General features: G+C 36.4%; 2 protein-coding genes across 3 annotated transcripts; both read left to right on the top strand.

Annotated features, from left to right (window-relative positions):
• Nucleotides 1–27: 27 nt before the first annotated feature.
• Nucleotides 28–4,791, top strand: LOC112553226 (ankyrin repeat domain-containing protein SOWAHA-like). Its single transcript, XM_025220315.1, has 8 exons — nucleotides 28–185; nucleotides 594–655; nucleotides 1,151–1,540; nucleotides 1,728–1,901; nucleotides 2,372–2,431; nucleotides 3,257–3,358; nucleotides 3,933–3,944; nucleotides 4,654–4,791. Exons 1-8 carry the CDS (start codon nucleotides 65–67, stop codon nucleotides 4,738–4,740), a joined length of 1,008 nt encoding a protein of 335 aa, XP_025076100.1. The 5' UTR covers nucleotides 28–64; the 3' UTR covers nucleotides 4,741–4,791.
• Nucleotides 4,792–4,967: 176 nt separating this feature from the next.
• Nucleotides 4,968–21,132, top strand: LOC112553227 (ankyrin repeat domain-containing protein SOWAHB-like). Of its 2 annotated transcripts, none has more exons than XM_025220317.1 (9): nucleotides 4,968–5,107; nucleotides 5,628–5,717; nucleotides 6,563–6,568; nucleotides 7,033–7,105; nucleotides 7,247–7,327; nucleotides 14,121–14,156; nucleotides 15,257–15,456; nucleotides 18,727–18,848; nucleotides 19,887–21,132. In XM_025220317.1, the coding sequence occupies exons 1-9, from the start codon at nucleotides 5,099–5,101 to the stop codon at nucleotides 19,960–19,962; spliced, it is 693 nt and encodes a 230-aa protein (XP_025076102.1). In that variant the 5' UTR covers nucleotides 4,968–5,098; the 3' UTR covers nucleotides 19,963–21,132. The 2 variants fall into 2 exon arrangements, with proteins under 2 accessions (XP_025076102.1, XP_025076101.1); XM_025220316.1 differs by having other exon boundaries at nucleotides 19,884–21,132.
• The last annotated feature ends 366 nt before the right edge of the window (nucleotides 21,133–21,498 follow it).

Genomic DNA, 21,498 nt, shown 5'->3' with positions numbered 1-21,498 from the left:
AGCAGACAAGGGAGAAAACTCTGATTCTACTCTGACCAGTAGTCCGCCCTTTCTTAAAGAGAAAATGGCGATAAATTTTAGCCTTGGTTCTGTGAAAGACTGTATATTACGAAACGGAGGCAGAATTAGAAATCACGAGCTAGTTACACACTTTAAAAGCTTTTTAAATGATCCTGTGGACAAAGGTTTGTACAAATTTTTAGATTTTTATTTTTACAACAGGTTCTAGTCTGTTAAAACAAGCATATTATTGTTGCAGACGATTTTTCTTAATCTCTTCCGCATTCTGAAGAAACAAACTACGTATTTATTAATCTTACTCACTCCTTCTTATTCGACAAATTATTATGCGCGATCCTACATGTGTGTAGCTATTCTAATCTCATCAGTCCAAAACGAACAAAAATGTGGGTTTACATTAACGATCATCATTGGACTAAGTAGTGTTGTGGTGCTGAGAACAATGTATCATAAAATATAAATACAAACTTTTAAAAAAAATTACAGTTCAGGTCAATTTTAGTACAATTTTTTTATTTCATTAAGCATTTGTCTTTTAGAAATGTCATTTAACCATTGTCATTTTTTTACAGTTGTGAATAGGGAGAAATTTAAAGACTTTGTCAATGAACTTGCAACAATAAAAGTTGAAGAGGTAAGTTTGGCCTTCGTGTCATCTGGTTTAGATAAAATTAATAAAGACATGAATAAGAAGAAATCAAAGAGAGTACCAATCAAGTACCTAGGGGACCTAGCCCAATCTTTTGATCTGTTGCCACCCATACAAAGCAGATCAAAAATATACAAGTATCTGTCACAGAATTTTGAAACCCTTACAAAGCAGATTGAAGATTTACAAATATTTGTTGTTTTTAAGCTACTTTCCATGACAGAGATAAATGGTTATGCAGAGAATATTTCATTGCATTTATGATTGTATTTAGCATTCCTTTTTCATGATAAAGGGGCATTTATCTTTTAAGGCCATCAAATACTGCTTATCTGTAGGGTTCAGTTGGGTGAAACAGCTTTTTCAAGAGCAGAGTTTAATAGATGGTTTATGCTGTGAGTATAATGCTTTAAGCATACTCAGTCATAGCACTGTAATCTTTCTAGTATCCACCATTACATGTTTCCATTTGTACCACAGGGTGAAAAGGTACTGGTTCTGAAAAAGAAGTATCGAGCAGACAGTGGGTCTTCAACATCTTTATCTCTAGCTTCCAGCACACCCTCTGTTACTAAAGCAGAATCACTTGCATCTGGAGATGGGCTTCAGTCTCAGACCAGCAATCTTCAAGAGCTGCATGCACAATACGATGAAACCCCAAAGAGAGACAGACCTGTTGTCCTTGGAGATAGCTCAAGAGCACAGTCGGAACCTCGAGACACTATTCCTTCCAAAGAGGACATGCCAGATGGAGGTCACATGTCAAAGGTTTACAGCGATGATAGTCTTGAAGTAAAGCTGAAGAGTACCACTAGGAATGTTGGTTTGAAATCAGGATCAAATGCTTCTTCAGCATCCCTAGCTTCAACCGTACGTGTTTCTTGTTTTTTTCATGAAGTTCCTTACAAAATCATCTTGCACTGATTCGCTATGCTGATGCATTATACAACACAGAATTTTTAAAGAACCATTACTTTCATTGTGGTTTTGATATTATTCAAATATTTTATGGCAGCTCATTCCAGAAATAATATTCCGTTATTTATCTTTTCTTAAGGGTTCTCAGGGTTCTTCTTCATCAGTGCCAGCTTCTGTAGGAGAGAGTGTGTCTGGTTCAGGGGAGGACGAGGCCAATGTTTCCATACAAAGTGTAAAAGAAAGAGCTCTGCACCTCAACAAAATGAGCTCTGATGCAGAACTTCAGCAGTCTCGTGCTCCCCAAAGGAAAAAGGTTCACTGAGTTATTTGTCCTTTCAGATTCCCGAACTGGAACCATGAGATTTGAAAATAAGGCTAACAGTGCAGAATTTGTTTACATCTCTGTGGAAAACACTGTTTTTAAGTGCTTACCTAGTACATGCATTTGGTCATATAAACACCTAGAATTTGAAATTTGATACATTTAAGAAGTTATTGCTTTATTATTGATGATTATTTTCCATATATAATCTTATATAAATTGTTGATCATAACTGTAAACTCTACCACAAGGAAAAATCACAGTTTCTTCCAATGCAATCTGATCTGGAATGGGGAGGATGGAAAAGAAACAAAATGTGATGGTTGTAATTGTGGTTTTTTAGAATATTGGATTGCCTATGTGTGCATATCTGCCTATCTTTCTACCCATATTCTCTAAGCATGTTTCATTTGTGGAATTAGTCTTGCATGCTCAATTTACTCAGAGTAATCAAATTATAGGTGGCACAGAGAGATGATGACGAGGAATCACATACATCTGGTGGATCTTCATTTGTCACGGTGAGATGCAATTCTGTAACTTTTGTTACAGTTATGATTATAGAAGTTTTAGGAGTCATACAAAACCATACATTTACAATTGTCAGAAGATGCACATTTAAGATATTATAAAATCTTTTAGTTCGAAGCTGCTTAAAACAATTATTTATCATGATATGAACAGCTTAAAAGAGATCTTTTGATCTTTTCTCTGTTGAATTTTGCTGGTATATATTAAAACAGAAAGCAAAACTCTAAGTGGCAAAATGATGCATATAATATATTCACTTTTTTAATAATAAATCATAGTAATTAGATATCTGTGATTTTTATATAAAGTATTTTTGCAATGCACTTCAAATGCTGGTGAATATCACAGATCCTCACTAAGTTGTCCTGACATTAGCGCATTCTTTCACTCTGAACAAAGGCAACTTTATATCACTCTTGCAGGCCTTATCTAATTTTTTTAATTATAAAGAGGAATGTTACAGCACTCTCTGCATAAAAAAAATGCATGTTAAAGTAAAATAAAAATCTCATCTCATCCAAGGATTATGCATTATAATTCTATAATTCTACATTTATAATTCTACATATTGTACTAATAGAAGTTTTTTTTGTTGTTGTTCCTAATGAGTAGTCAGCCAGATATGAAGAATAATAAGAATTAGTTCAACACGTACTCAAAATGTCTCGCTCAAACAATGATCACATTACTAACTGAGACATCTAAAACCTGGCAAAAAAAAACAGAAATCAAAAATAGAGGAAGTAGTATTTGAAATTTTAGGAAAATACTGAGTAGATTTCACATACATGGTTGTGATGTTGGTATGTTTTCAGCTGTCTGCAGAAGAGAAGGAATGGATGGTTGTGTGCTCAACCGCTAACTACCTTGATATGCACAGACTTCTGTCAAGAAAGCCAAATTTGGCAAAAGTGAAGGTATCTCAAAAAATAAGAACATGGCAAGCACTCACAACACAATCAGTATTCTCCTTAATAATACCTCACTTTGCACTTTTTTATTTTGTTTTATTTATATTTTATGTCAGTTATCTGTGTGGGAGCTATGTTTTGGATCACCTGCAGGTTGGCTGCAGGCAATGATGATTGGGTGTGATGAGTGTATTTTTTGTTTCAGTGTTGCTGTTTAACTTTTGGTATTCCTAAAATCTATATATATGTCAAACAAAGAGAGTTTTGTGGGTTTGTATTTTTCCTTTATAAATACCATTGCCATCCTTATTAGGAAAAGTTCTTTGAATAATAATAATTATTATTATTATTATTATTATAGAATTTGCTTTTAAATAGTGGAATTCTTTAAAGTCTTTGTTCTTTTTGACTTGAATAGTTTTTTTTTAAATGCAAATAGCACAATTCTCAAAGATGTCCAAACTTAAGTTCTTTTGTCTTCTTTTGCAACATAAGATCTGGTATTAAAGTACTGCGCAGGGCATAGTAAGTAGATATTTATGGGGCTGTTTTGAAGAACGAAACCAATTTTCTGTTTCAGAACCTTTCAAACGTAAGTGCATCTTTTCTGGTAACAACATTCTCTTCACCTTCTGTAAATTTTATGCTTCACTTGTTTTTTTGTTACTTTCTTTAAAGATGTCTTTTACCTTTTAACAGTTAAAATTATCAAGAATAATTATTTATTTCACAGTTTTTCAAAATCGCATAAGTTGATATTTTCAGTATATTTTTTATATTTTTAGATAGGCTTATGATCCTTACATGCCTTTTTCAGCTGTCAGTTATTTTCAGCATGTTATATATATATATTTTGAGTCCTTTTTTACATACCATAATTTTTTAATAGATAAGTCTGACTTAACAGTTGGTTGCATATTGATGCCATGATGTTATCATGACTGTAATGGAACGTAAGTTAAAGAGTAAGTAATAATATGAAGCATTTTAGTAAGTTCAGTAGATCACATTGCTGAAATAAATATGTAATATATTGGGAATTTTTTTATCTGTTGGAGACTGTGTACTTCTTGGTCCTAAATTTGAATTTCTTATCAGTTATTTTTTTTCGTCCAAGAGTAGGATTTTTATCAAAATTACTTTGCAAGGGGTACAGATGGAATGTTTTTATTGTACATGCAAAATCATTTTTTTAAATCTATTTCTTTGTTGTAATGTATAAATCTTTAAGAAAGTGAGACGTTTGTTGACACTTTGTCTTCTTTTTTGTTTGTCCCAATACTGATCAACTCTTTATTCAGGGGGTAAGTATATTTTACACCAAATTTATTTACCATGTAGGTGAATGTTACATAAGTGTTACAGAAGTAGCATATTTTTCATCTTAGGAAGAGGAAATTTGATGTTTTGAATTTTGAAATACTATGGGACAGTTTGTGTGTGAGAGAGAGATAGAATTATTTGGTATTTTAAATATTTTTTAATTTATTTATTATGTGATTGTGCATTATTTCTTTTTATAAGGAAGGGCAGTGTGTGTGTGAGAGAGAGCTAGTTATATTCAAAATTGTGATAATTATTCTCACTTTTTTAAAATTATGAAATTGTGTCATAAGGAGTTGTTAATTTTACAAATTCAGTACCAGGTTCAAATTTTCTTTAAAAGTTTTAATTCCTAACTGACCTTTTTTTCTGTTTGCTTACACTCTGTGATTCACCTATCTGTCATCTCTCCATGATGCCAAAATGAAGTATGTAAGTATCCTATGCAAGAATAACACTTTTCTTACTAAAGCTGACTTAATCATTGCCTTTGGTTTTTGTTTTTTGTTGTTGTTTTTTTTTTTTTTTTTTTTGTTGTTGTTTTTAAAATGTTTTTAAGAGAGAGAAAGTAACTGTTTTTTTACTGCACTTTCTGTGTTATGGAGGTTAATGTATGATGTGGGTTGGGAAGAGTGAGGGGGAACTACCATTCTTCTGCCATAATTAAAGTTTCTTTATGGTGAAGTTTCATACCGACATTTGCACTCTTGGTGAAATTAACTATGATCATAATGGTTTAAAATAATTAAAAAGCAAAAATTAAAGATAAAAATTTTTTAAAGTCTGAAATATTTTTGAAATATGTAAATATTTGCTTTTTGTATTTTCATCTTATGACTAATTGGTTATTAGTACCATTAAGATTTTTTAATTGGAGGTCGGAAAATAAAACTGATTATAGGCAATAAACATATTCACATAGTCTTTGTTGATGTATATTTTGATTTTTCAGACTGCTCTTCACTGGGCTGCAAAAGCAGGCAACTCAGATGTTGTCAAGCTTCTTGCCAACAAGATTGGTGTCAATGTCAACCAGAGATCTGTGAGTGATTAATTTGCCACAAGGCAAACTATTGATTGCAGCTGTATATCTGTTCCTGTACCTGCTTGCCCTAAATTTGTAATGATGAATACTTGAAGAACTATGCATGTTTTTATTTTTACTTTCTTCGTTAAAACTCCCTAGTACCATCATATTTTTGCTTTTGTTTCATGTGTATGCTGTATCCGACACATTTCTTCATAGTATGTGAGTATTACTAGACATATTTAAAACTGTTGTATTATACGTGTGTTATATAATAGATGAAACATTGTTCTATGTTTTGTATTTCTCAATATATTATTTTTATATTTGGTGTTTATTCTTGTATTACCCATTAATTTTCTTGTGTAATATAATTTTTAATAATTATTTTGGTTACAGATTCTTTTGTTAATATGGTAATTATTTACTTTGCTAGTCTCAGAGATTTAGGGGATTTAGATTCTGATTATCTTCAAATTGCTTGAGATATTTAGAGTAACTTTATAATAAGTTTGTTACATGTTTTGTGCAGTTAATTAGATGTTGTTTATTTTCTATCAGTATTTCTTCAACAAATGTTATAGATTATTATTATGAAATATATTAACTGGGTTTTGTTTTTTTTTCCTCTCCTGCTTGACCTTATATCTACCATCATGGACATCAGGGGGTAGGTTTAATGTTTTATGCATTTCTTTGTAAATGTAAACAACTGTTACATAGTGATGAGTTAACTAGCTTGAGATGTGATTTTTGCCTCTTGTCGCTAAGAAAAAATATTGCAATGGCTAATTATTATAAATGACTAAAAAATTTATGACATTTCCAGCATGTACATGTAAGTTTGGATTTACATAGAGTATGGTGTTTCACTTCCATACTAATGAAGAGTCAATAGCAGCCCAAATTATAGGTGGAAAAAGTAGTGGTTTGTGTATGAAGCTACTTATCTTTAATAAAAATATTAATATCATGCGCATACTTCTCTGTATACTTTATACATTTTCATTTATTCTTCAGTAAAGTAATTTTATATGAGAGGAGACATGCTAAAATTGAATTCAACCATTTATTTTGTTCAGATATAGAGCTATCAGTTACAAGTTGTCCCTTTTGTCTGGAAAATAAACTGATACCTTGAAAAAAACTATTTCTTAAAGCTGTAAGGACAATAGTACTACTGACTGAAATATACACTCATTTCACAAAGAAGCATCAACATATACTTTGCCTTAAAAAACCACTTGTGTAAAGAGCAAATTAAGTATTAACCACTTTGACCGTACCTGAATGGAGTTGAAACAATCCCATTGCCAACTTTCTTTTTCAGGGTTATACTCCTCTTCATCTGGCAGCCATTCATGGACATGAAGACGTCATTGACCTTCTAGTTAATACATACAGTGAGTTTTTTTAGTTTTTTCCTGATTTTAATTTAAATTTTGCCCCCATTCACTAAGCAGTCTTTCACATCACCTTACACCTAGTGTCATCTTTTAACCTCCCCATTCTTAATATTTTTTTTTTTCCTTTCTGTTCCATAGAAGCTGATGTTAACATCCGAGACTACAGCGGCAAAAAGCCTAAACAGTACTTGAAAAACTCTGCATCTTCTCAGGCTCAGCGTAAGTTCATTTCCTTTTGTGGATCTAGTGGTGACCTGATCATAACTCCTACACAGGCTGCCTCTGTGCCCAGGACACGTACCAGTGGCATCATACATCTTTCAATGACAGAATCACAAGCTTCTGCGTCTCAAGTGTGAAGTTGGACAGAAAAGGGGGCTTATTTTGTTGTATGGTCTCCGGCTTCCTATGATAGTCATATGAAATGCGTACATTAGCAACTTTTCAGTTTTGATATGACGTGAAAGCTTGTTACATGTTGCTATTTGAGCAGCTTATTAGAAACAAGGCATGATGGGTAATTGTCGCAGAGGTGCTGTCATTTTGCTTTTGTAGAAATGTAACTCTAGTTAAATGATATGAAGGTTAGAGCGGTGAATGAAGAGTTACAGCTTATTTTTTTCAGAAGATTGTATGCCTTCAGTATTGTGCTAAAAGAATATTCTTGAAAGACCTTATGCTGCTGGATCGAAAACTGCATCATCATGGTTGTGGGTTTTCTGCCTTAACTGGCTTTCTCCTGCCTATTTATCCACCACTGATCTTCAAGTCTCTGTCATACTCAAAAATGGACATACCATTCGGAGGTCTAATTGCCACCACTGTGGCTGTAATAATTTTAACCTCCTTATTATCATCATTATTGCTCATGTATGTTTTCTCCACATCTGTAGATAGACTTGTTTACTTCTGCAAATTCAGTACTTGGTTCAGGAATAGATGTATGTTGATACTTTAACCTTTTTAACTGGCAAAGCAGATCTGAATAAATCTTTAGAGGAATAAAAGAGCATCTTAAAAAAAAGTACTGATAAATGATCTGAAATTTAGATTGGTATACATTTGTGAGAGTTGGGTGATTTGAACTGCAATGTTCAAAGAGCTGTCATTGCTTAGCAGCAGTTTATTTCAATAAGACATCTGATGTTTGTTCAGACTAAATGCAGTTTTAATCACCCATAAAAGCATAAAGTCTGTGACACATTTTAAGGATGAAATAATAATGAGAGCAGTAAATTTTATTATTAGTTTCAGCAGTAGCTTCTACTGAGCCACAGGCTCAAGGAGTTTCAGAGTGCTGCTTTTCATCAAGTGGTTGATTAAAGTTACCATTTTGTTTTCATTTGTTACATAGGCTTACATGTCCTCAAAAACACATTTTATGTAGCAGCTAGGTTTCTAAGTAATGAAAAGCTCTTGCATGTACATTGATGCCAATTTTTTTCTCTGTAAGAAGCTGTAATACAAGTCTTGCAGTTCTTTGTCATTTACCTTTGGAACATTAGAATTGCCATCATCAGTACCAACTTATTCTCAGTTTTAAATTTTTTTCGGTTATTTTCATGCAGTTCTGCTTTTCATTGACAGTGATTATGTACCCTTCACATTCCCAGCAAGAAAATTTTCATTTTGCATCATTTGTTTTGGGGGTCTTTACATTGATGAGGGAGTGGAGATCCAAGTAATTAGAGCAACATCCATTGCCAAACGCATATATGCTGGTCAGTTTTACACTTGTGTGGTGCAGCATACTTTACCCAGATGACCCAGTTATTGAGTGGGAAGGGCTAAAAGAAGTCGGGGAAAATTCTGCAAAGGAAAGAAGAACACGAACCCATAGAGATAAAACCTCACTCCCCAATGAATGAAAGATTGTGGGACTCCTTTTCTCTTTTCACCTTTTTTTTTAATTAATACAGATTTTATTATTTTTAGCATGCAGGAAGGTGTCACAAGTTATTCTTTAAATACATTGTAGTTTTGTAGCTATTGTATTTTAGAATCTTTTCAGCACAGATTCTTATCACATTTTGATAAATTGATAAATATGTTTTCATTGTCTTAACAGTGAATGGAGTGATTTCTTTGTGTAATTGTTTATGTTTTTACGATGTTTGTATATTTTGTAGCATGTCTAATATTAACCAGTAGTGGTACTATAGCTGCTACAGATAGCTTCAGTATTTGCAGTTCATGGCCACAGATTATTCTGTAAACTGAGAGTTTACAACACCATGACCCTACATATCAGGTAGACGTCTCTGTTCTTGCTAGACTATCATTCATGTACCAGACTGATTGGGGAATAGCAAGTACTAAAAATATTGTTTACCTTGTTTTCTCCTATGTAAATAAGCTGTTTATTAAAACATGTTTCTTTTCTTAGATATTGGATTGTTTTCAGGTTTGACATTTTCATAAAAACTCCATTCCATTGATCTAACATTTTATTTTATTTTTTTTGAAGAACAGCAATTATTGGCTTATTCTTTTGAAGTCCATTTCTTCTATAAAAAAAAACTAAATAATATGGCAGGGTGGGGATGGTGTAGGAGAATTACAAAATCTTTTGGTACCTCATTATAGGTTTTTGATACCTCATTATAGGTTTCTTATACGATTTTCTCCTGAGGTTTTTGAAAATGCTACATCTAGGATAAAGCTTGATCTAAATCCTTTAAAGGGTTTTTTTCCTAAATTCATGAGCATGGCTTTGAAAGCAGTCGCACAGAAATATTTTTGTCTCAGTGCTATTTGTTTTTATGATTGTGCAAGAAGTATCCTTACATTTAAAGAAGCAGTTTGAAAGCCTGGTATTCATTAATTAATCTAAGTCAGATATATCTTGCTTTGCCATCTTGTTCTAACTTGGATTGTAGAGTACTGCCAACTTGGTTCAATCGTAAATATGGAGCTCAGATACTCATTAGCATTTGGTGAAGTAAGGCCAGATTTTATATACTGTAAATGTGATATTCCTCTCTCTAGTCATTCAACAGCATTTTGTACATCCATTCACACACAAGTACAGTCACATCTATTTAACAGCCATCCTTATAATTTTGAAGACTTAGTCTTCTTTTAAATATATGTATATATTTCGTATTTATTTTTGTTAACCCTCCTAAAGAAAAAAAATGGTGCTGTTTATTGAGAGAATTATTGTCTTTTGTAATTTAGGTTCTCTTTTTTATTTTTCTTGTGTGTTTAGAACACAAGGAAATGAAGCTTTTTTTGGTTTTAGCTTTTTCATTTTTCTGTGTAATTTTTAAATGATTAAAGGATAAGCAAGGTATTGGCATTAATTTCTTGACAGCATCGTAACTGAATTTTTGTGTTGGGAATTTTAGCAGCCACTGTTCTGTTAATTGTACATATCCGCATATAATGTCCTTTTAAGTTATTGATTTTTCATGAGTACATAATTTTTACCATATGTTCAGCTGTATGTTTTATTAACCATAAACATTTTAATTTGGTTTTAACATGCTTATTTCTTTATTATATTGCTAAATGTTAATGTAAGTACTACAGCTAAATGTTAACACTACATATATGCATAATTGTTTTGTTTTTATCAAATTTCCTCACCTTAGTCACCTCCTTTTTTACAAATCATAATTTTTGCTGCTTCAGTAACTAAGGAACAATTGGCAAATGGAAGTTCACTCACCCTATTCAGTTTACACCTGTGGATGTGAACGTATTCATAGCTATATCTCCATTGAATCAATTGATCCATATCATAGGGTATGAATATGCATTGGTGATGAGTTTCATTTCTATACGACAGCACAGGAAATATTTTTTAAGCAGTTGTATGTACAACACCAGAAAGGCTGCATTTTTTACTCTTCAGACGCAACTGAGATAAGAATCTGTGCTATTTTAACATCATTGTCTCCCCTCCTTTAGGTATATGGCTTGCAGCATTTAAATGCTTTGCTGACGGTAGTCTTTATTGTTGTCAGAGTTAAAAAAAAATGGCGTACAATAATGACAACAAAAAATTATTTTGTCATATTTGGATCCCCAATGTTCATTACCACTGTATAAGAAGAGTTTTAACATTCTACAAATCAAATTTAACAAATAGGGAAGGAAATTGCACTGTTTGCAGTTGTATAAAGTAGATGACGTTAAACAGTGGCTGAAAGTGGTTAACGAACGTCACATTAAATAATCCTAACACATCAAAGTTTCAGTGGTGTAAAAGAGGAGGATAGAACGCTATATCCTGGTCTAAAAGGGAAGGTAAAACACTTTCTTGCGTTTATTTGAGCATGATAATAATGGTGGCTTGTAACTTTGTAAAATGTTGCCGCATGGATTTTTTTTTCTCTTCTGTTTTTTTTTAAACATAAAAGTGAAGATATCTTACATCATTTGAGAGACTTTGTTTTAGTGGAATAAGATACCAATACATTTTTTACAATAAAGTTTTTACACTTTTAAAGATTTAATTGCTTTTGTCTTTGAATTTATGCCAAAATAATATTATGGTGTATGAGACTTATTACATGAATATTTCTTACAAAGTTAGAAAACAACTTTCTGCAAAAGATCTAAATTACTATTTTTTCATTTTAGAAAATTTTAGTCTTATCCTTGATCTGTAAACTTTGAAACCAATGGAATGTACCTGCAACTTCAAAAGAAGTGTTTGTATACTTGATAAAAATACTAGTATGCATACAATATTTCATGCTCAAGCACACACACACACAAACATGCACAAAACGGAAATTCTAAAGTATCATACCAAATTCTTTTAATAATTCTAAGTTATGACATAGAAATGTTTGAGCATTTTCTACCAACATAACTTTCAAAACAACCACCATGGATAGCACAGATGATGAAAGTGTTATGGCATCTTCCTTGTCATTTCTGCCTCATTAATATTCTCAAGGACACTGAGTGATCCTGATTTCTTGGAGCATACAATTTTGTTGCAGAGGTGAGTGCTGCATGGTTGTAATGTTATACTGTTAATTTGAGTCCTGTGCAGGCATCATCTTATTTTTCACCAGTTGCCAGTTGTTCTTACAATCTCGTTCTATGATGTAAAATATTTCTCTATTTATGTTGTCAGTTTTGTTTTTAAACTTGCTTTTAAATGCTGTATATGCTTCAGCTTGGTACATGACATAGAAATAGGACTATAATACCTTCTGGTATTTAGAACTGAACCATATTGTATAAATGTACAGTCTTTTCCTTGCATCTTTGAAGTAATTTTGGATCTGGCACATTCAATTGTTCCCATTTTATTCTGGCATTTCTTGAAAATTATTTATGCGCTTTATTTGTACATATTACTGATAGACTTGTGTACATATTCATATTGTGTTAATTATGCATACTCATGTTCTTTGTATTGTGCCTATGCTGCTATCTTGCCTGGAGCGTGGACCTTTGAGAGTGGGTGGGTTTAAAGACACTCAAAGGAATGTATTTGGTGTGTGTCGTGTATCTTGCCTGCTAGTCTTGTTGTCTTGTTGTCTGGGATGTAGTACACCCAGCTGCACAGGCGTTTTTGGCATAACCTGAACCTTTATGTTTGTAAGCACTCCTTCATTTTCATTATCACGGTATGAATATTGTTGCAGAAGCAGTAAAGCAGACTCTTTCTCTGCATGAATGCAGATGTATTCTTAAAAAGGAATGCCCTTTTTTTAATTACTGACAAGTGTAGTAAGCAGTTAGACCTCTGAGCCTGCTAGATAGTTGCTTAAAATTTGAAGAAAGTGTGGGTTGCAGTTGAAAGATATTTTTATTTGTAGCATATATTAAAAGTATTTTTAGAAATATTCAAAAATTCTGCATCAAGATTATAAAGCAAGAATGTAAAATATTAAAGAGATTATTTAACATAATTTCACAGATGGCAGCATATGTGCATTTTAAAGGATATCTTTTTAACAATAATGTATTACTTTCTTAGGATCTAAGATTCTACTTTTGAATTCTGATTGTGGCACTGTAAACTTTTTGGCTGTTGTTTAATGGTGCCAAAGCTTCTAGTAAAGTTCTGACTGCAGAAATGCATGTGCAGGTTTCTGGTTAAAAAGCATTTGTGAAAAGTATAACACTTTTTGTTTCTTTCTTTTGTTTATGTAGTGCTTGCATCGCTTTGCATTCTGGTTGATTTATAAATATAGATATGGCAAGAAAAAAGATATTCATTCAGTATTGGATTGGCAATGGTGAACTGGTACTTACTCCCCTCTTATTTGTTAGCATTTCATTTATCAGTTTGTTTATGCATGTGTCTCTTCTTGACTGCTGGTGTGTGCCTACTATGTTGTATATTTTTGATATTGTTTGAACTGCATTCTTGACTGCTACACTGACATGAATCCCACAGTCTAGTTTATTATTTGCACTCTATTAGCATCGGAACTATTTATAGTTAGTGTAAAGAGCACCAAACATATTTTAATGTTAGTCTTCCTAGTTGCCTCTGGAATCAATGTTTGGGTTTGGTTTGTCTGAATGTCTGATGGCATGTACCACGAACTGGATGGCATGTGAAGATGATAGCATGCAAAGTTATGTTAAAGACATTTATTTCTGGTTAGTCTATATATAATATTGGTAATCGCATTTTATCCTGGTTTGGGAAGTAATATCAGAAGTGCTTATGTGGGACACAAGGAATGTTGGGATGTAAAGTACAAATATCCCAAAACTTTTAAAAGAAGTGGACATGAAAGCATTCTAGCTCTGCAGGCTGGTTAACTTTGTATGGTACTTTTTCATATGGAGCGATGCATTTTTCACGAAACAATTTAGTGAAGTACAGCATTTCTTTTATGTTTGATTTATAGCATCATTCCAATGGTCACTTTTGAACTTATGGCTTTGCATTTAAATTATCAATAAATTGTTGGAAAAATTATGCATATTAAAGGTAAGAAGTTTCTATAAATATGTTTTACTTGTGCTTTGCAGTTTCTTACCCTTTGAAGAGAAGAATCATTATTACAGGGTTTGTTTTTGTTTTCAGAACTGCTGGTGTCGAGGAGGCTGGGAGCAGACTTAGGTCAGCAGAACTGCGAAAGCAGCAATTGTTTTCAAACAGAAACAAGTTGCACGGAAACAGGCCGAAATGGGCTGTTCTCCCGCAGCAACTTTTGGGCAGCCATTTTGTCACTTTCAGTGGCGTAGGAACTAGGGGGCAAGGGGGGCAGCTGCCTCTTCAAAAAAAAATTTAGGATACAGAGGAGGAAAGAATGTGAACGTCGTTAACTGTCACCATAGATTAGCCCCTCCCAAAACTAACCATCTTTCTATGCCACCGATTTTGCAAAACGATCAAACCTAGTATTTGTGATGGAGTTTGCGTATTCTCGATGAGCCACTGTTGTCGAGGTGTCTCCGCGGCAGTTTAATCAGAAATGGTTGGCTTAAGTTTATTTTCTGACATGTTATTGACAGTTTCCAGAAAGTAGAGGCGCAAGGAAAAGCTACTTTATATTTTATGTATTTTTTTACATGCTCGTTTTAGGCGTCGCGTACATATGGGCGCGTTCACACTTGCCCGCACATACAAAGGCAGAGACGAGCTCTGTCATCTAACATCACAAGAACCACAATAGAAACTTCTAGCACACGCAGTCGATTAAGATGGGTGGGCCTGAAACTACTCGTCTAAACCACTCCCACCCTAGTACATTGAGTAATGTTATCGTCCCCGTGAAAAAGGAAGTCGCCGTGCATCAATGTCAGACGTAGGTATTGATAAAACCTGCAAAAATTTATCATAAAAAGAGCCTTATCCTCAGGCAATAACCTGCTTGTTTTGAACCGTACACCGCTCCCGCCCTCATCAACTTTATCCTGAATGCTTGTGTCCATAAAATCCTGCGTGTGCGCACATTCACGCTTCAGTTTTAAAAATAAAAAAAAACAAACCTACCGCTATTATTCCTTCGGCTCTTATTATCACTTGTATATTAGATAATAGGAAATCATCTACAAAATATTTGTACAGCACAGATGCCCTGAATGATCACAGGGCTACAGTGTCCAAAATTTGTCCAGCGCAGATGTATCTGACCTGAAGGTGGTTGTAACGAGTATGTCAGGTAAGACTAGAGCAGTACATATCATGTTTGTACAACACACATGTTTTGATCACAGGCTCGGCGCGGTCCGTGGATGATTCGTTCGTGCGCTCGACCAACGCTCGTAAGAGCAACCGCATCTCCTCGCTGCTGCAGGCCACGTCACCCCTCATGCGCCACACCTCCATGCGCGGCAACTGGGACGTCGTCGTGGAGGAGAGGGAGCCCGGTGCCCAGTCGTTGGCCTCGCCATCAATGAGGAGGAGGAGAGGAACGGTAAATACAGATGACTTTTATGTACTTACCCTACTTGTCACTCCAAACCTAGAGCTGCCGCCAGGTTGTCGCTCAGTGACATACAGTGGCTCAGAATAATAATAATGATTAATAGGATTTATATAGAGCTTTTCCAAAGATTTGCTGAAAGCGCTTCACATAAATAACATTTAGGTTGAATCATCAACAACACACACCCACTCGTACACAAAGTAAATTACAGATACATTATGCACACTCATGGTCAGGACAGGATCACAGTGAAGTCGTCGTTCTGAAAAGACTTAAAGGAGGTAATAGAACCAGTGACGAAGGCTTATGGGTAATCCATTCCAAGTTGATGGGGCTGGGTAGGAGAAAGACCAAGATAGCTGGGCAAAGACTTGTTCATCACTTGTGTGCTCTAGTCTACAACTTGTCCAGTGCTGCCTTTCTCAGTGTATTGGCCGGTCCCGTGGCGCAGTGGTTATATAGCCCCTGTCAACTGATACAGGTTTCGCTGTCCTGGGTTCAGATCTCGTCTCGGGCACGCTGTTCCTTCTCTGTATGTGGCATCTGTTTGCAGGCCTGGCTGTTTTATCGTGATACAGCCTTAGTTGTTGGTTCGGCGTAAAACACCTAATCCCTCCCACCTCATTCCGCAGCAGCACAGTCGTCTAATTGAGACTTGCAATATCGGAGATCATTCTGATGATGATCGTCAATCTGGTCATCAAACTATGGACAGAAGTGAGAGTATTTAGTTTAGATTGGTATCCTATAGCAACATTCAATCAGTGTTTAGCAGATTTCTTAGTGTCTTGTGCAGCAGTAACTTCCCCATTATTTCCTTCATTTACCCCTTCTGTAAGCCCTTGCGCACGCATCCAGTTGTGGCTCCTTCCTGTTATTTTTCACGATTAGCTCAGACAACGCATCTAAAATGTCTGATGGTGCGCAACCATTTTTTTTTTTCTAATAACTGGATAAAGCTCAATACAAAGTATTATCTTCCCCAAATCTGGGTGAACACTCGCTTGTGTCTTCCAGATATACGCCTACACCGTGGGGGGTGTTTTTTGGTCCCAGTTATGGACAGCCAAAATGTTCCAGATATTTTCAAGATTCGTCAGCACTTATTCGCATTTTATCGCTCACGTTCCCTCTACCGGTCTCCCAAGGGCACATTACATCACCCAGATAGTTGACACACACGTTCGACACTCAGTAAGCCGTAAGGCAGTTTTTATTCCCCCTTGGGAAGAAGGGAGGTTGGGTGGACAGCATAGGGCGGCGATGTCAAGTTTTACGGTGACGAGTTCTCGCGCGCCTTTTTGTGACGGTCACCGTGTGATCACGAACTTGTATTATTGGACTGCTGGCAGACTGGTTTTTTGTGTGTTTTTTTTTTTTTTTTTTTTCAGTTTACTAAAATGAGGCAGGTGTGTTTAAAGCTTCCGGTTTATTCACATTTCAGATTAACTACTAAAACGAGGCAGGTGTGTACAAAGCTTCCGGCTTAGTCACGTTCATTGTCAAGGCTCGCCTAGACTAACAGCGGATCACTTCGCAAGAGGGTAAGCGTTGGTCTTGGCAGACAGACAGCAATCCACCTATAGGGTGTGATGGAAGGGGCAGTCAGTCACGTGATCATCATGCGCTTCATCGTCGTTTGTATTCTCCTACACGCATAAACTTACTTCGGCGCTCCCGTGTACGCGTGCGAGCAGCCGGAAGTCTTGGGCAAAAAGACATACCCGGAGAACGGGTGTGCATACCCAAAACGCACTGGCCCGCCGGCATTGTCGCGGAAAAACCAACATACGAAATGAATGACTCAGCGCTTCCAGTATCCTGGGCACGCATGTGAAAGGCCCGGATCTCCCATGCGACTAGACAGATTCTCGCGAGAGCACCAGCTTAAGCGGAACCGGATGTTGAGACCGTGAGAAGATGTTAGACGCGATTAAACAAGGATGGTTGACGATAATGCATCCCGAATATTCTCGATTACATTGCAGATTCAAATTGCATCGGGATGGGGCGAGCGAAAGCTGTCTGCTCGTCCTAAGATGAGTAAAAAGTAAAGGGTGGGAGAGTGGGAGGATCTGAAATGAAGGGTTAGCACAATCCCACACTAGATTATCAAGATGTACGACCTTCTTCGCTTCACTGAACACCCTGCTCATCCTCTCCACTCCCACCCCTTATCCACAACATCACTATGCATATTCGGCGCCACAAAGCAGAACAACTTGTGCACACGGAGGACTCTAAGTTTTGTTTGTTTGGGCTTTTATTTTTGTTGTTGTCTGCCTCGAGATATGCAGAGGGGAAAGATTGTTATAGGAGGACAGCAGCAGAAGCGTTTCTTAAGCTCTTATAGGTCTGTGGAAACTATTTTTAAGATGCCTTTGGTGGAGTTTTTCCAGAACTTTCTTTGTCAAGAAACACTGCTACCGCAATGACTAAGACTTGGGCAAGGACTTCAGGATGTGCGGTGGTCTCTTGAAATATTCACCAAACAGAGGGCCAGATTGTAGAGACCGCTGTGCGTCGGGTGTTTTCTTTTCATATACATTACTAATAATAAAACAATGTAACAATTACTAGTTTTAGTCTTTTATTTCCGTTCAGACCCATAGAAGCGAGCGCGAACTCATCAAGAAATGATGCACGGTGCTGTGCACTAAGCTGTAACATCTGCTGTTATCTCCTACACTGCCATCAGCAGGAACGACTTACAAGGACAGAAAGAAAGAGATTGATAAAAATTATACCAGTAACCACTCATCCTCCCCAGCGATCATATTTCTCTCTTTCTTTCTCTCTCTCTCACGCACACACAAATTCAAACTGCAATGAGCAATAGCTGTCTGTTGATCTAACGATAGACAATAAAGAGGATGTAAAATATATAAACGTTTGATATAGAATGTTAGCATACAACTGTTTAATTATACTAATTAGTATACAGCTGTTTAAAATTGTTGCCTGTTAATCTGCTCCTGAACGTGCCGAATCCTGACAAACGAATATAGAACAAAATGACCAAAGCGGCGGCTTGTGCCGTTATGTGGTGGTGCAAAAGACAGTATCACAACCACTAGGAGAGCAGTTTGTTGGGTGGAGAAAATACCTGTACATCTTGCAAACAGTCCAGCAGGCTAGGGGTCGATTGTTTGTAAAGTACCCTGTGCTGAGATCTGGTTTCTAAAAAAAGCCTGTTGTTGTTAATTTTCTGAGTCAGCATTCGACGAGTAGTATGTATTGCTGTGTCTGTTCCAACAGGCTAAGGACAAAGAGTTGATGCCCCCACCTCAAGTCCCCCTCAGTCGTCGGCGACAGACTGACCGGACCACCTCGTCCAGTCACGACAACTTGGACGCAGGTCCACACCTGCGAGATAGCGAGTGAGTTTCTGGATGGCTTACATCGCTCAGTGAAAAGGCAGACTAGACGACAAGTGCGCAAATGAATATCTGAACGGTTGGCAAATGTCAAAATTTGGGGCGCTGACAAAATAGTTGGCATCAAGACTGATTTAAGCGGCAGGACAGTGGCAGCAGTTTGAAATGCAAGGGATTGGAAGTGGGGTGGGGGTACACACTTAATGCAGCATAGTCATTAGAGTGATGGAATGGTTTGTGAGGGGTAAGGGTAGGTCATAACGAAATATCCGGCTTTAAGTGGCAGGTGAGTGCAAATGTACTGCAAACATTCTTTAAGCGACTTCATTTCAAGGGATAACCTTGAATATTGTCCTTTCTGTGCTAGTTCTTATGCAGATAATAGTGTTTAGGGGTAGGGGAATTGAAGGAGGGTGGCAGACGTGTATATTTCACGCGTGGTAGATACTGACAGAGAGGTCTTCACGGTCTGGTAATGGGGCAATATACTGATCAAAGACAGGTCAACGAAGGTTTTGTGCAGTGGGTGCCTGCAGACCTTTTGGGCTACATTCCATATCGGATTTGGCGAAGCATTGTACTCTGAGTGCAGCTAAACTGCCTTCTTTTTGATAATTTCTATGTTCTTTCGGGTTTTTTTTTGTTGTTGTTGTTTTTTTAATTCTTTTCGTTTCCTTCTTTTCTTCGTTTGTTCATGTATTCTTTACTTTGTTTATATTTTTTGTTGTTTCTTACTTTCTTTTTGTGTTTTTAGAGTTTTTTAATTTTATTCTTTGTTTCTTCTTTCCCCTCATCCTTTTTTCCCTTCCTCCTCTGTTTATGTATATATCTCTCTTTGTTGTGTGCGTATGGGTTGCACCCTAACCTTTTCAATTACCATTGTACTAAATATTTTATAGTCGTAGATAGTGAAATTAACGCATCGAAGGCTCATTAACCAGCCATGAAAAGGGGATTACACTATCACCACCATCATTATGGTGGTGTCATGCATACCTTCCCTGATATCAGATAATGCTGCCTCCTTCTCTGTTTCAGTAGCTCCGACCTGCCCTACGTGCAGACTGTACCACGATCGGAATCCGATCCAGCTATGGCGAAAAAAAGCTTTTCGTAGCTCAGCTCTATCCTACCCTATCGTGTCTCGCTAGCCCAAGTGCACAATGTGGCTGCTGAAAGCTTTACTCGTTTGGTTTTTATTTCTTGGCAGTGATAGATTCTTACTTAAGGAATGGAAGAATTAAGAGTAACCTGAAGTTTGAAAGCTATCAAGAAATGTCATCTTAAAACGAATGATTATCTTTTAAAAACGCATCAGGATATAGTTTATGGATATAGTGTTTAAACATTATTTTCAAATGACTTAGGTTTAGTTTCGCGCTGGATTCTGATTTTCGCGATCTTGGCGAATATACTACAGATATTATTTTATGTATATCGAAAACATTTGTAGTTCAAGGGCCTGAAAATATCAACACGAGTACTCTACCTAGGGACTGTGTACATTTTTTTACCCAAAGTGTTTGTCAGTGAGTGATTCATAAATATTACGGAATATTCTTCAAAAAAGAAAAAAAAAAGAGGGTGATCAAGGGGGGATCAGAAATCTAATTCTGTTGAAAAAGCTGCTTTTTTCGTGTCTTTCGCTATTACTGATACTTTACAGCAATCCTTGTGCGTCAGTGATTCAACAGACATAGGTCAAGTGTGTGTGCGTGCGTGATCTTGCACCCTTTTGTATATGCATATATCGTGTCTGTGCGTGCGTGTTTGTGTGTGTGTGCGTGTACGCGTACAAGCGCGTATTCTAATGCAAGCTTTATGACGGAAATATTTGTTGCGGACTCATTGTCTTTGTGATAGACATGATGTGTCAAATCCATTTGCGATTAAAGGATTTAAAAGCACACGAACACCTTATGAAAAGAAATGAAATTTCTCTTTTGTACGTAATATGAATGCTTAAATGATAAATCGTTTAACCTTTTATTGGTACTTGCTCCCGGGACTTGCTCCACAAGTTGTAAAAATGCACTTGTGGAAGGCTGCCAATCAACTATAAGAATCTGCCAGTCCAGTATGTCGACCGAAGAGAAACATGAGCTGCGTTTGCTGCAAGGTTAGAAATGATGACACGGCTCTTGAAACCGGTAGGGTGCACATTTCATTTAGCCAATGGGTGAGCTGGGGCATGTCAAGCGTATCTGCATACAAAGGGGGCGTTGTGAATGATGATTTTTGTAGACGCTGATCGCAAGATAGGAGGGAGGGTGGTACCCACCTTGATTTGGGGAAAATATCTTGCACTTAGAAATTTTGTATAATTAGAAAAAAAAAATTGCACCCGCTAGTCCTTTAAACCCTCAACGCTCTCCTCCCGCTTGTTGCTGGGCGATGGGATTCACGCGGGTCAGCCATCTTTTGACAACGTTCTCTGTGTCGTGGAAGCTGCTGAGGTTCCGGAAGTCCCAGATCACGTGATCAAACGACGTGGCTTGTGCTTCCGGCCTCCTGTTTCTCCAACAGGCAGTCCTTGTTAGGGTGTAACAAATAAAAGCCAATTTAACTTATTTTTTGTGAAACTTTATGTGCATCCTGTCAGCCAACGCGCTCTTACGAGCAATATTTTGTGGCGACTAAACCCCGAAGACGA

This window comes from Pomacea canaliculata, linkage group LG12, assembly GCF_003073045.1.
Source record: "Pomacea canaliculata isolate SZHN2017 linkage group LG12, ASM307304v1, whole genome shotgun sequence".
Lineage (NCBI taxonomy): Eukaryota > Metazoa > Mollusca > Gastropoda > Architaenioglossa > Ampullariidae > Pomacea > Pomacea canaliculata.
The sequence above is the reverse complement of the archived record's forward strand: the minus strand, read 5'-3'. Positions and strand labels throughout refer to the sequence as shown.